Genomic DNA, 16,184 nt, shown 5'->3' on the forward strand with positions numbered 1-16,184 from the left:
TTTGTTGAAGATTTCAAAAGTTGAGATACAAACCAGTAAGAACCATCTAAGGCCTTAATAATAAATGATGAATAAAATCTTACTTGGTATGATTTACTTTCTAATTGGTAGAAATATCCTCCTTTAATCTTTTTGGGATGACACTTCAATCACTATTAATTATATCTTAAATAAAAATACCAATTATTAAGTAGATTAAACACTGTATAAGATTTATTATGGAAAGGATCCATACTTATCTTACTTAATGTTTTATGGATTTGAATCCGATGTTAGACTAAAGATTCTAAACCCCAAATCTACTAAATACATATTTGTATAATACTCTAAATGTAGCTTAGATTTTCATATGCAAACCTGCCAAGAATAAGTCCTTTTATTCTTGTGAAAGCTAAGTTAGTAGAATGAAGGCTTTTAATGATAAAGCAAGTGGGAGGTACATGGAACTTGAAGCAGCTCAAGAACCATAACCTTATGTAGTAATACTTGGCACTAGTATTAACAAGGATTGTTAAACTTGAATAATAGTTATTCACAAACACAAATTGTTCGCATTATTAGTAAAATTTATCTTTGACTTGAGAAATGTGGAATCTCTCATTGATGAGCTTTCATTGATGGTTTCTAGAAAATCCATCTACCAGGATGCTATGTCAGATCTCGAATTTGATAAATGACTTACAGTCATAAACATGAGATGCAATCCATGTATGATAATCAAGAATGGGCTTGATTAAAATTTATCCCTATAGCTAGGCTAGAAGGAGTAAATAATTCTTCTAGAAATAATAAATTACATGGATAACCATACACATTTAAAGCAAGACCTGTAGTAAAAGGATTCGCTCATACTCATGTCATTGACTATATTCCTCATCATACTCATGAAATTGACTATGATCAAACCGTTTTCATAAGTATATGTGATTAGATCAACAAGGATATTATTTACTATAAGTTCATATTCGTAATATGAGATATAGCAAATAGATTTCAAGAAAGACTACTTTTCTTAATAGACATCTATTAGAATATATCTATATATAGATTATCCTGGAGTTTTTCTTAATCCGTGTTATCCTAATAAAATGTGTAGAGCTTGAGATCCACCTGTGGATATAAAGCAAACATCTCAATGTTTTAAACAACATTTTATGTAATCCCGCAAGATGTGTTTTTATATCAAAATGAATAAAACATGTGTGTTTACTAAGAACTAGTGGGAGCATAATGAAATTCCTAATCTTGTATGAATAATACATACTTAATCATTTGAAATCACATTCTGAATAAGCAAGGTCGTTTTCACCTTGACTCGGAAAGTGTTTCTAAAATGAAATACTTATGAAGGAGAAGATACATTCCAAGAATGTAAAATATATAAGGGATATATAAAATGAATGTTAAAATATTCATGTCCTTATACATATATTGACAATATCTTGAAAGCGATCAAGACACAAGATTCTTTTGGAGAATTCTTGGCATTGTCAAATGGCACCATTTTGAGCTAGCCTCAAAAGTACATAGCTCATAGGATTAAACTAGACAAAGTGATTTATATTCTGTTTTCTTGGAAAATGAATTCATGATCATTATTTACGCCATATTATGCATAGGACATCGTATTTGATCATGTTGTAAGCATGTCATAGGATACTAATTTGATACATGGTTAAGTCACTGGATGACTAAGAGAGTATTCTAAAAGTAATTTAGAAGAACTAAGAGAATGTATATGAGACAATCAGTTTAGAAATGATCTTTATGGAAAGAGCTACACAAGATGTCAATTTCTAAACAAATATGAATAATTATGAATTATAATTGGATTTTGACTTCATTATGGAATGAAGCGTAAGTTCCGTTGGAATGAGGTCCAAGCAAAACATAATGACACAAACTATAAAAAATAAGAATACACTACTTTAGAAGTTGAATTTAAATATGATTGGATGAATGGGATCATTGAAAAACTATGTTGATTTCTACCATTCAAGGATCACATAGAAATCTTTGTGACTTTAAGAGTATACTTAATCAAGCTAAGAGACTCTATGTCATAAAATAACACCAATCATATTCTCCAAGAAATTTAACTATACTTAGAGTAAAGTTAAGTAGGGAGATGATAGTATTCACAAAATTCATAAATTTCGTCAGACCCATTAATAAAGTAATTCTTTTGAGCTAAGTATGAATGGTCACACTTCAGTTGTAAGACTTTATTATTCTAGAAATAGGATTTTGATTTGGATTTAGTATTTGGATATTGGAGCATTATAACAACAACTATTAGATAATGTTATGATATACTGGGATATAGTCATCACATTAATACTTGTTGGGTTATGTTAACATGTTTAATCCATATATAATGTTATTATTCTAAAAGTTCATAGTCGGTTATAATTATGGGAGCAATTATGAAGTAAGACTAATATGAATTGGATTGGTTGACTCTCGCTAGATGAAAGTAGGCAAGTGGTTGTAACCAAGTTTCATAGGTACTTGTCAGAGAACTAGTATTAAACTGACCCGCATCAAGATTATCTTATGGATCACTATCATGAATAATACTTGATTAAAAGGTACTATCTTTGTATCATTAACACCTGAGACACATATTAGGACTTTTTTATGGAGTACTATGCTTGATATGGTCAAATGTTGCTCCTTAAACGGGCAGTTATAGGTATGGTGTGAACTATGCAAGAGGCTTATGTAATCAAGATGGGATTTGTTCCTATTATATGTTGAGAGTTAGACATCTAAGGCGCCTTACCAAAATTTGAACAACTAATGAGATTGATCGCAGCTAGTATCTCATGTTCAACATGATATCTGTAGCAAAGGGATAACTGATAAACATACCTGATACACCAATTTTAGCTTTGAGCTTTTTGGGAATTAGGCGTTGATAGAATGGCACAAAGTCGTATGTTGTTAGGGGTAGTGAAATGTTGTTAGACATTCACCACTGTCTACATCAGTCTAGTATGAGTCTTGTGCAAGTGGGAGGGTTTTAAAACCAAAAGTGTAGAGGGTTTTAAAACCAATTTGTGACATAGAAATTTTCTTAAGCTACCACTCATTAACCTAGCATACATGAGACGTACTAGAATGTGATATCCCCAAAATCTCAACCAGAAAAGACCGATTTCATTTATGCTTTTAAAATAATTTCAGAGTAAATCCTTTTGATTTAAAAGAGTTGCGGAATTTGTTCCCAAAACAAAATATGATAAAATAAAGTGTATCAAAGCATTTCATCAAGAGATGAATTTTCATTATATAACAATATTCGGGATGTCATGTTCCGATAAACAGACCAAAAGCATAAACAACATATTTCAAGCCATACAATAGTTATATACATATATAGGCTCATAAACAAAATAACTTGATGATTCATCCATCTTATGCCCTCGCGCCACTTCCTGTAATACAAATAAGACTGGGTGGGTTAGGCTTGGGAGCCTGGTGAGCATATAGGTTTTTCAACCCACAATAAATAATTATATTTAACTTTTACCAACCAACAATAACCTGATTACCCATTCTCGTTATCTTCACTTTACGTCCTTAAAACAACATCTATTACAAGGGACCTAATCTAGGATTTTCATCGGGACGGACATTACTGCAAAGGGGTTTCCTCAGCAATAGATGTCCTAAAGGAAACCATGAGGGGGATAGAGTACACCGTTGAACACATCTTTCACAAAACCTACAGGTTATGAACCTGCTAGCATTCCACTGGACTGTTTAGAAAGAGTCTGTGGTCGTCATCCATACTCTACTAGATGACTAGGTCAACATCGACAACATCGAGGCCTCTCATCAGTTTATCACACTTCAACTATCTACCCAAGTTCTACCCAACATTTTGTAGATAACAATATACATATGCATACATATGCAACTTAAAAACTGATAAGATAATCATTTAATACTCGTTCCAAATATACAGATTCATTCCAAGTAACATATAATATATATATATATATATATATATATATATATATATATATATATATATATATATATATATATATATACACATAGCACGTATTCCCTCGGAGATACTTTGTATCTATGTGATAGAAGAAAAGGAATATACAATCACTTGATTAGAAGATGATCGGACAGCACTACGACTTGCAGAAGTAGTATTCTTCGGTAGATCTGGAAGATCTTCACACACTGGGCTTCTCGCAGGTAGAGCTTCGACTCGGAAACTCTTTTCTTCTCGGGATCTTCGGGCTTCGGGACTCGCTTCGGGTCTCGGGATGATACTGGGGCTTTGGGGGTACTTCTTTTCATGTAAATCTAGATAGAACGGGAGAGAGAGGAGAGAAAATAGCAACCCTAAACAGCTGGCCCTTCAAATCTATTTATAGGGCAAAATTTACCCTTGCCACGTCGTGGCACCTTTTTCCACATCGTGGGATTGGTCGTCACTGCATGTGTTATCGCAAGTTGCATCTAGGGGACTCCAGGAGGTGTCAAAAGACTTGCCACGTCGTGGTACTGCTTGCCATGTCGTGGTATCTAACAGTTTTGGGGTTTCGCGCCCCGAACTTCAAAAATTCATAACTTTCGCATACCAACTCCGTTTTTGACGTTCTTTATATCGACGCGTATGTGATATTATGATGTACAACTCTCGTTTAGACTTCATTGGATAATTTTGAATTTATTTTTAATATATTATAAATATATTACTTATATATTATTTTTAGTAGGCCGGGACAGGAAAACTCCGTTATAAATTCATAACTTCTTCATCTGAAGTCTGTTTTCGCCTATCTTTTTATCGTTTCACTACTATTAACGAGATATTCGATTCTCGTTTAGATTGTTTTGGCTAAAAACCGCTCGATCTCAAATCGAGTATTCGGGCTGCATACTGCTAAGTCGAAACTTCAAAAAATCATAACTTCCTCATACGAAGTCAGATTTGGGCGTTCTTTTTATGCACGCTCTCGGTTTAACAAAATCTTCAACTTTCATTTAGATTACTAAGGCTATATATCGTTCTATCTTACATTCGTATTTTACGTCATTCGGCGTCGTGCCGGTTCTGTCGCGAAACTTCGACAGATCATAACTTCTTCGTTATAACTCGGATTTCGGCATTCTTTATATATTCGGAAACCTCGTTTCAACTACTACAACATTATCCAAAGATATCAGCTTTATCTACTATTTTATTTTGATGCTTATTTTTTTATTCTTAATTCATTTAAGCCACACAACTAAGCACAAAATATATAATACTCAAATAATACATTATTATTATTTCAAAATGGGTTACAAAGGTTAACGTAGAATAACACATTGCTATTAATGACAAGCCCAGAAACACAGGCATTACATAGAACTAGGTTTCACAGAAAGAAGTCGCCAAGAAAAACATACCCCTAGGACTGAATTACGTTCATACCACAACCACCATGCCACAATGGTGTTGTGGTGTATTCTTGGTGACCTTAGAGGTGGTTAAAGGTGTCATTGATGCTATAAGGGCTATAAATCATAAGTAGAATACCTAGATAGGAGCAAAACGCACCAAGACCACAAGTCGAGCCTCAATTCCTCTCCTTTACTACTCTTGTCGCTCCCTCCACTAGTTTTTTCTTTTATCATCGGTGTAGCAACCTATTGCCTCGCTCAATTTATTTTTCATTCCTTTGATTTCTTTTGTCATTGGATAACCATGGAGTTGTTGGGATGGTAAAAGAACAGAGAAAGGAATAGTCTCCCATCACTTCCTTTAGCTAAGGGGTAATTAGGGTTTAATTTTTTACTTTTGGTCCCTGGTGCTTAAAGCTTGTGCACATTCCACCCTAACCCATAATTCATTTAATAAGATTTGCAACAATTTTATAAAAAATTGCAATTTTCAATAAAATTTGTAATTTTTTTTACAGAAAAGTTATAATTTTCAATAAAAATTGTAACTTTATAAAAATAAAGTTGCAATTTTTAATAAAATTGGCTATTTTTTTAAACAAAGTTACAGTAATTCTTCTAGTGCAACCTTTTTGTTCGAGAAGACCTTCATTATAATCAAATGCACCTTTAGTGAAAATGTTGCATCTAAAAGGTCGCATTAGACTCATTTTGTAGTAGTAATAGATGGCATTGATTTAGTTTGATTAAATTGATTTAAATATTAAATTATTATGATGTCCCTATCAGGGTTTTTAAAATGATTGGCTGAGGTTAGGTTGTACATTTACACAATAATAGTTGTTTTGCATATTATCCTAACTCACCTTTTACATATATTTATCAATTTCTTTCATAGCAACCCTTAAAACCAAACACCTCCATATAGTGCCCTAAACAATAGGACGAATTTCATTGTCATGTTTTAGGAGCGGAGTAAGAGGAGTAGACGCTACAAATTCAGACACGACAGACATCTTCCCCCTAGCCATAGATTAACCGCTGCGATGATGGCATGTAAGAGATATGTGGTTATAGGAGACCCTTCCCCACATAAAGCATCCAAAATGTGTTGAGCTTGCAAACCGTCTCTCCCACACGAAGTTGCTTTAGGAAACAATTTAATGCAACTAAATACATTATCAACATCTAGTATAAGGGAATGTTCAGAATAAATTGTGCTCGACATGGGTGGAGTGGCTTGTATTGTCGCTTAGTCTCTAAAGCTTTGATAAGCAACACCCCATGAGCTTTTCACCGTTATTATAAAATATCCATCAGCAACCTTATGGAGACCTTGTCTAGCGTTAGTGTTTATATACTTATTTTCGGTATGATATTTATCTTTTTTTTTTTTTTGTCAAAGAGTATTATTTAAGTTCAATATTGTTTATTCTATAAAATTAAATTATTTACTACAACAATTTCAAAAATAAAGATATATTATTTGTTAAAATAATATACCCAGCAACATTAGGGTGTGGAGGTTCGTACATAATTAAGGATACTAGAATTTGTGGTAGGATTTCATGATTTTGTTATAAATATTTGATTTAAATTATTAGAATTATAATAAACAATGTAATTATGTGTATCTTTTAATTCGCCTGAAAGCATGAGCAGAAGTGCATGAGTGCCCCCCCGTGGGAGGGGAGGGGTAAAGGTCACAAAGAGGTTACAACTAAAATGTAACCAAAATAATTACATTTAATATATTCATATTTGCATTTAAAGAACAAATAGATCTGGTTAGACGTGTAATATCACACGGCATCTTGTAAGATGCTCGGTGTCAGCTTCGTTGGCTACGCTACACCACACAGTGACACAATGCACGGGGTCACTAAGAAACATGAACTTGGTGGAAAAAAAAATTCTCTATTCTCCAAAAATATTGACAATTGGAAATATATATATATATATATATATATATATATATATATATATATATATATATATATATATATATATATATATATATATATATATATATATATAATATTTTTGACATTTTTTGAAATGTAAGAGATATCATACCTACTATATCATGTACAATCAGTTTATGCGTATCCTTTAATACACATATTATATTTCCATTTCACAAATTAATCACATTAGACATTAATGCTTCATAAATTAAATCAAACCATATTTTTCTATCAATTAAATAACTTTTCTTTTTTTCCCTCAATAACGTATTATTATCTTCCACCTTTCTCAATTAAAACATAAATTAAATCAAATCATGCTCTTCCATCAATTAAATTTCTCCATTTTATTATAAACAATTTTTTTTGAAGAAAACGAAGCATTTTAAAATCAATAATTGGTATCAAACCTATAATTATTGTATCATGGTATTTGTATATTTAGTAGGTTGAAAATATTAAATGCGGATAAGATACATTTTTAATGATTATCATCACAACATATGATTTTCCGGAGAGGTAATCATAAAATTAAAAAAAAAAAAAAAAAAAAAAAAAATGAAAAACACATTGATAAAAAAATATAAAAGTAAAATATTATAATAAAGAAATAAATGGATAAACATTTACGTTAACTTTATAAATTAAAATGATTTCAAGACTACAAAATCAATTTAAAATAGATTGAAAATAAAAAATCAGATTGAATTATTACAACCCTATAACCCACCAAACCGGTCAAAGTTCTAAAACAAATTAAGATGTTACGGTTATTAGAAGTTAACATTATGAATGAATGATTAATTGCAATTTACAAGAAAGTAATGCATAAATAGATTTATCAACGTTTGAGGATTGTAAAATGAAAGAATTATAATATTGTAACTTGGTTATATTTAAAGGTTTTTATGGTTTGATCTGACAGCCGCGAGGAAATTATTCACCGAAATAATTAATCAGCATCCAAAAATTATTTGTCGCCGCTGCTTTGCGCGGACACACCACTAGTATATATATTTACTATTATATAAAACATTTTAGATATTTTTTGAAATTTAAGAAGTATTATACCTACTACATCATGTACAATCAATTTATGCTTACCCTTTAATACACATATTACATTTCCATTTCACAAATTAATCGCATTAGACATTAATGACTCATAAATTAAATCAAACCATACTCTTCCATCAATTAAATGATTTTCCTTCTTTATTCACCCAATCACGTATTGTTATTTTCGACCTTCCTCCGTTAAAACATAAATTAAATCAAACCATACTTTTCCATCAATTAAATTATCTCCATTTTATTATAAACAATTTCTTTTGAAGAAAAACGAAACATTTTAAAATCAATAATTGGTATCAAACGTATAACCATTGTATCATGGTGTTTATATATTTAATAGGCTGAAATCTTAAATGCGAGTGAGATACGTTTTTAGTGGTTGTCATCACAATATATAATTTTCCGGAGAGGTAATCATAAAAAAATTGAAAAACACATTGATAAAAAAATATAAAAGTAAAATACTATAATAAAGAAATAAATGGATAAACATTTACATTAACTTTATAAATTAAAATGGTTTCAAGACTACAAAAACAATTTAAAATAGATTGAAAATAAAAAAATCAGATTCAATTGTTACAACCCTACAACCCACCAAACCGATCAAAGTTCTGAAACAAATTAAGATATTACGGTTATTAGAAGTTAATATTATGAATGAGTGATTAATTGCAATTTGCAAGAAAGTAATGTATTAATAGATTTATCAACGTTTGAGGATTGTAGAAATGAAAGAATTATCAATATTGTAACTTGGTTATATTTAAAGGTTTTTATGGTTTGATCTGATAGCCGCAAGGAAAGTATTCACCGAAATAAATTAATCAACGTCTGAAAACTATTTGTCGTCACTGCTTTGTGCGGGCCACTAGTGTGTGTGTGTGTGTGTGTGTGTGTGTGTGTGTGTGTATATATATATATATATATATTGAAACCTCCCAAAAACACAGTCTGAAAATTTCGTTTAACTTAATGATAAAACCATAGTCAATAAACCTCATATAGAAATCATAAGCAATGTATCTCAAAATATTATAACAACTGTCAAATATATCAGAGTATAAACATCCCAGGCTGAACAAATGGTGTGTGCACTGCAATCATCCTGAACTCCTCTTTTGAAAACTAAGTACCTGAAACCAAAACTGAAACTGTAAGCACGAAGCTTAGTGAGCTCCCCCAAACTACTACATACCATACAATAACATATAAACACATATTGGGCCTTGCCCACTACATCGGACCGAAGTCCGGAACTAACTGCATCGGACCGAAGTTCGGAACTGAATGGGACCTTGTCCCCTGCATCAGACCGAAGTCCGGAACTAACTGCATCAGACCGAGGTCCGGAACTGACTGGGACCTTGTCCCCTGCATCGGACCGAAGTCCGAAACTAACTGCATCGGATCGAAGTCTGGAACTGACTGGGCATAGCATAGCATAGCAAAAACACATATCAAATAGCATAACACACATGATCATAAACTCATATACTGCATACTACGTCAGGCCGTATCCCATAACACTTAACACATAAATCCTGTCTGAGCCACGAAGGCACCAAACAAACTAACAACTGCATCGGACCAAAGTCCGGAAACTACTGCTACTAAACGGGCCGGCATTGTGGCCTTAGACCCGTTCCTACTGGAAGGAAACTCACCTCACACTGCTAAAGTCCTATAGACACAATCCCACACTGCTGAAGTCCTGCAGACTCAACCCCAGCTGCTGGATGACAGATTCCCTAACTGTCATCACCAAAATAACACCCAATTAATAATTGGGTTCTAACACATAACTATAAATACATGCTTTGGATAATTACTACATTACCCCTAGATTGGCTTACCCAAGCCCAAGGCCCAATCCATAGGCCCAAAGTCAACTAGGGTTCAAAGCCCAACATATGGCCCAATTTTCCAAATTAGGCCCAAACCTCTATATGGACTTCCCATAAGGCCCAATTGTTCAATCCAGTCCAACATGTCTCAATCTAGGGGCCCAACATCATACAACCATCTAGGCCCCAACTATGGCCCAATTTTCCAAATTGGGCCCAATCCTTCATATGGACCTTACCCTAAAGCCCAATAAATTATTCTAGTCCATACATCAAATCATGATGTCACCAAACCCAAGGCTAAAAGTGATTGCTACATGACCACCTGTAGCCTTATGCCATAAATGACCTTTGATCTCTTCTCTGTAGTGGCGCTTCTACAGCTTATCATTGGCTTAACCAAGTTTAATCTATCTGGGAAACTCCGAAATTCAATATGTGGATTTCCATATCCTCAATGCTACACTCGAACTGGTGGGTACTACGGTTCTTTTCCACGTCCTAACAACGTACTCACGCTATCTACCAACCTAGTGAAGGCTGCGGGTACACCCACATACTCACATCACTCTAGTACTATCTGCTAATCTTTTGAATGCGACGGATACACCCGCAGACTTACAACACTCTAATACTATCTGGCTGCTAGTGAATGCTACGGCTACACCCGCAGACTTACAACACTCTGATACTATCTAACTACTAGTGGATGCTACGGCTACACCCACCGGCAGCCCATCATCGTTCTTGATGGAAAAGTTGACGGCAGTAACAACCTATCTTCTTCAACAGTCCGTCAATGAGGGTGGCGGCTAGGGGTAGCGGTCTCAGCTGGCAAACTGCAGCAACAAAAACAACCGACGATGGTCCCTGCTCGGTCTTGGTTAATGGAAACCTCAACAGCCATCATCACGGAGAGAAAAGGGTAGAGGTGGCGGCGGCATCTTCACAATTCTGTTACCCATCCGGCAATGACATCAACAAAATAACAGTAACGACGCGACATGAAGGCTTCTAAGGTGGAGGCTGATTAGAAGAAGAAGAAGGAAGGACGGCTATCGGACTCAGAGTGGTACTAACGCCTTAACAGATGGTGAAGCGCAGCGGCTTCGTTCTTCAATGCTCGAGACTCCTCCTCAGCTTGTTTCTCCGATGATATTCTGTTCGTTAGCATCCCACACTTCGCCATGTACAGCTCCAAGTCCGGTCTCGCTTGGTCCTTGTCGCTCACGGTGTCACCGACAGCAGATGGCGACTTGGTCCGCATCGGAGACGTGATCAGAAAGGAGGTGGTGGCTAGGTGGGTCACAAGATGGTGGCAGCTGAATGAATCCTTAGGGTTAGGGTTTCACATGTCATGGGTTAGATATGGAGGCTGCACATAAGGGTGACGGGTTCACCCATGATTTCATTAAACTTTGGACTATTTTACCAATATTGGTCCCTCCCTACTATATTTCTTTTTAATTTAAACCCAAAATAACTCTGTAACTTACTAACAACCCCCAACTATCAAAATTCTTCACCAATTAATCTGGGACTTACATTTATTAATTTATTTAAATAAATAGGGCGTTATATATATATATATATATATATATATATATATATATATATATATATATATATATATATATAAAAACATAAAATCAAAATAAAACGTATAACCATAAAACCACTTTATTAAAATTGAAAACAATAAGTATTAAGGACATTCAAAGATTATAACATGTTAATGAAATCAAATTCCAACTATATAATATTGAAAAGGTCAAATATGGATCGTTAAAAAAATTCCAAATTTATCAATGATAAAGAGTCAAGCATATATCATAAAAAAATTATTGCATATGATTAATATTCATTGGTGAACATCTGTAAGTCTCTGAACTCGGATCTATCAAGGTACCAATGCAATAGTGTGATTAATGTGGAATCTTAATCAAACAATGATATGAAAAAATAAACAAAATATATCAAGAACACATTTCAAATGAATGCACACAATTCTATTAGATAATTGTCAAGTGCATTCAATCACCCTCCAACCGTGAAATGACTAAGACTCACCAAAAACGCATTAGCCTTAAATGACTATACACAGACTACGTATATACTAAACCAACAACCTAAAGCCCAAACATAAAAAACTCATCGAAAACACACTAAGCCCACCGAGAACCATATAATACTTTCAAAACAAAGCATAAAGCACTAAATATAGCCCAACAATCTCCCCATTGGTTTATTGCTTTCAGTTCTCTTTAAGGTTTCTCCACGAGATGCACGTCACCTTGATCAAATGTCCCTGCCCACAACTTCTTGTCAGTTGTTGTAGCTACCATACCGGTGAAAGCTTTCGCGGCAGCTTCAAACAATTCATTTTCAACAATTATTTGAAAATTTGACAAAGTGTGGATATCACGTTCTCCAAACTTCAACAGATCTTTAGGATCAACAATACGAAATTGGTTTTTCTTTAGCTTGATTACTACAGTTGCAGTAGCCTCATCATAAACCCATAATTGCATTGAATCCAAAGTACCTTCAGGTAAGCGTTTGGGAAGAGGAATCCTTTTAGCTTGCTTTGTGGATTGCCACATGACATTCACCATGGTTTTGTTTGTGCGAGGATCAATGACACCCTTGGCCTTCTTAGTAAACGATGAAGCAGTCTTTAAACCTTTAAAGTTATTTTTCACTTTAGTCTCAAGAAAGTTCTTAAGAGACCAGGCTATGGTATCATTGTTTGGATTGTGGAAGGGTGCGTGGATGAGTTCAGAAAGATCAACTTTTGTCTAGACAAGAAGTTAACTTTATTCTCATAGTATTCAATTCTTCCACTTTTCCGCTTCACGACCCACATCCTTTTATCAACATTATACCCCCACATGAAGAGAGAGAGAGAGAGAGAGAGAGAGAGAGATAGTGTTAGGTTCAAATGTTTCTACTATCTATTATGTGCATGTAGGACTGATTCTGAACCAATCATTTTAGTTATTTTAAAAAAAAATAATTAATATGTATTAAATGTTGAATGTTTAATATATACTCAATATATCCTCAAAATGTAATATGCATTAATTACTTTCTTAAAATAACTAAAATGATTGGTCCACAATCAATCTTACATGCACACAATAGATAGCTAAAACACAATATATATATATATATATATATATATATATATATATATATATATATATATATATATATATATAATAAAGTTATGCAAATGACTTTTTTATTTACTTAATATTTATTAAAAACCTTCATGAGCCATTTGTTATAAACTTTTTAAAATAAGTTTTTAATTAGTTAACCATAACAACAGTTAAAAATAATTTTCGATCAAATAAATAAATTGTAAATTAATTAATCATAACAATAATTAAAACAACACTAGAGTGTAGTTGTTATTGATCGAGTGTTTTAGTGTAATCAGAGTTTAGATCGAAATATGAATACAAAGAGTAAATAAGATATGTATGGCTCAATTAATGTTTATGAAATATATAGAGAAAATCTTAGAGTAAAGTAGCGAAGGCTCAAAAGTTACTCTAACTCTAGTACTTATCACCTATTTATAGGGATTACAGAAACAAACAAAAAATACATAAGGGCTTATACAATCACGCTTCGACACTACAACATACCCTTATGCAAACATACAAGACTAACTTGGGAACTAATAAAATACAAAGAACATTTCGACACCTCACAACTATATTCGATCTCAACATTCTCCCACTTTGTGAGCAGTGTCGAATCCTATGCCATTAGTATCTAAGAAGCTTTATGTAAAACTCTATGGATCTCTGAGTACCAGTTGATTGCTTTTCATACATCTGCCTTATCTCCTTCTGTGTTTCTCTTGCAGTTGTTTATACGAACAAGTAAATTCGTATATTGTCAGTTAGTGTATCTTACAACATCCTCAACTCTGAATAATACCTTTATAACTTTATTGTTCTTATTCTTCCCCATAAAAACAACTCCCAAAAGCTTCAACATAATTTATCCATTTTCAAAATCCTTTAAACTCCTAACACCCTTGAATAACGTTTAAGGCATACTAATTTGTCTTCCCATAGCTAACTCCAACTCCACATCAGTTAAAGAAAGACAATCATAGAAATTGTCAATGAAGAGTTTGACATGAGCAAATCTGATCAAAAAGTCTTCTTTGGTTGTCACTTGGAGTTTCAAAGCATCAACTCCCTTCAAGATTTTAGCCATACTGATGAGATCGTTTAGATTCATCAAAGGAAAATCAGCTACATAGAAATCACATGCCACATTGTTGGGACGAACTACGTGACAAAGAAAGTTCTATAATAACCCTTTGAATAGTTGATCCTTTGTTATTCCCACTACTTTGACAATCTTCAGTAGTGACCATATCTATTCTTCTTTCTTTCCGAGTACAACGTGAAATCTCATTTTCAGCCTCTTGTACTCTTCCTTATCTTGGAATTCGTCAACAATTTGATATTGAGATGATATAAAAGTCATGTGAATGACAGGAAAAACAAATTGATTGAAATTTGAATTTTCTATATCATAACTCTTTTTCCGAACTTTCAGGAAGTCACTCATTTCACCAAGAGCACATATATGTTCGATAGTTTCATAACTGAAAGGCTTCGTTGGACCCCCCTTCTCAAGACCAAGTGGGTCTCCTTGCCTTAACCTCAATATGCTCTGGATCTGCATATGCCTTTCCATCTCCTTCTCCAAAGCAATTTTCTTTTCTTCCTTTCTTGGATCAATACTTATTACCTTGCCTTTACCTTCCATTCCTTCTTTTTATGAAGGTGGCTTTGAACTTCATCCACCAACAGATGAACCAATTGTAATTTCTTTTAAGGGCTTTGAAGTTGTAGTTGTTGAAGTAATTGTTGTAGACACTAGAATTGAAGTGGGAATCTGTGTTCTTATTAATCTACCAATAACTTTGCCTTGATTCATATCTTTTGATGCACCAACTCCCTTCTCACCCCCTTGCACCCCTATGGAAACAGGTGGGGCAGTTGTGGGCATCAAATTAATAAACTTCAACAGAGGATCAAGATCAACCTTCAAACAAGTTTCCAATGAAAGGAGCATTTGTGAGATAGACTCTTGAGAACCAGTTGAAGAAGAAGGATTAACAAGTTTCGAAACCATCTCCTTCACTTCTGCCAATAAGCCTTGTAAATGTACAAACTCCTTAGAATGAAGAGAAGTATGATACTCAACAAGCTTCGTTACAGCATCAAAAACTATATCTACTTGAGTATGAAGGCTAGAATAGTTTTGATCAACTTTTGCAACCTCATGTGTCATATCTACCTTAGTATGGCGTTCTTTTGCATCAGCAACTAACCACTTAATATTTTCAATCATTTATATACATTATGCATTAAATATAATCATTCATCTTATAACAATATCAATTGATTCCTCTAAATTATATTTTATTTTTATTATCTATTGACTAATTAATCTAATATATTTTATACACAAAATAAAGCTAAATATTATATTGAATTTTTTTTTATATAAAAAGCATTTCTAAGTCAATGAAAATGACATATCAAATAATTTTTAAATCAAAAATCAAATAAGAGTATTTTCTAAAACATATCACATATATAATACAATCAATAAAATTAATCATATTTATGTGCAATAAGTTATATTACACAATCATCGAAATATTGATATTTTGAGACTTGATTAAATATTACAAAAATATTTAAACTATGTGTTGTAAATTATATGAATAATATAACAAATTATCTAGACCAAATATTATACCAAGTGCCTTCAAACCATATATTAAAAACTAAATTACGTGCATCTATTATTTTATGTGTATTTATGTAGATGAAAG

The 16,184-nt window shown here is 33.1% G+C and overlaps 1 protein-coding gene across 1 annotated transcript in view; it reads right to left on the reverse strand.

Moving 5' to 3' along the window:
- The window catches only part of LOC145039671 (uncharacterized), a 120,288-nt gene extending 108,715 nt beyond the window's left edge, over positions 1-11,573 (reverse strand). The window contains exon 1 of the mRNA XM_078987699.1: positions 11,387-11,573. Coding sequence (XP_078843825.1) covers positions 11,387-11,573 — 187 coding nt within the window. The remainder of the gene's footprint in view (positions 1-11,386) is intronic.
- Positions 11,574-16,184: the final 4,611 nt, after the last annotated feature.

The sequence above is a fragment of the Lactuca saligna genome, chromosome 4 (assembly GCF_052625555.1).
Source record: "Lactuca saligna cultivar CGN05327 chromosome 4, ASM5262555v1, whole genome shotgun sequence".
In the NCBI taxonomy this organism is placed as follows: domain Eukaryota; kingdom Viridiplantae; phylum Streptophyta; class Magnoliopsida; order Asterales; family Asteraceae; genus Lactuca; species Lactuca saligna.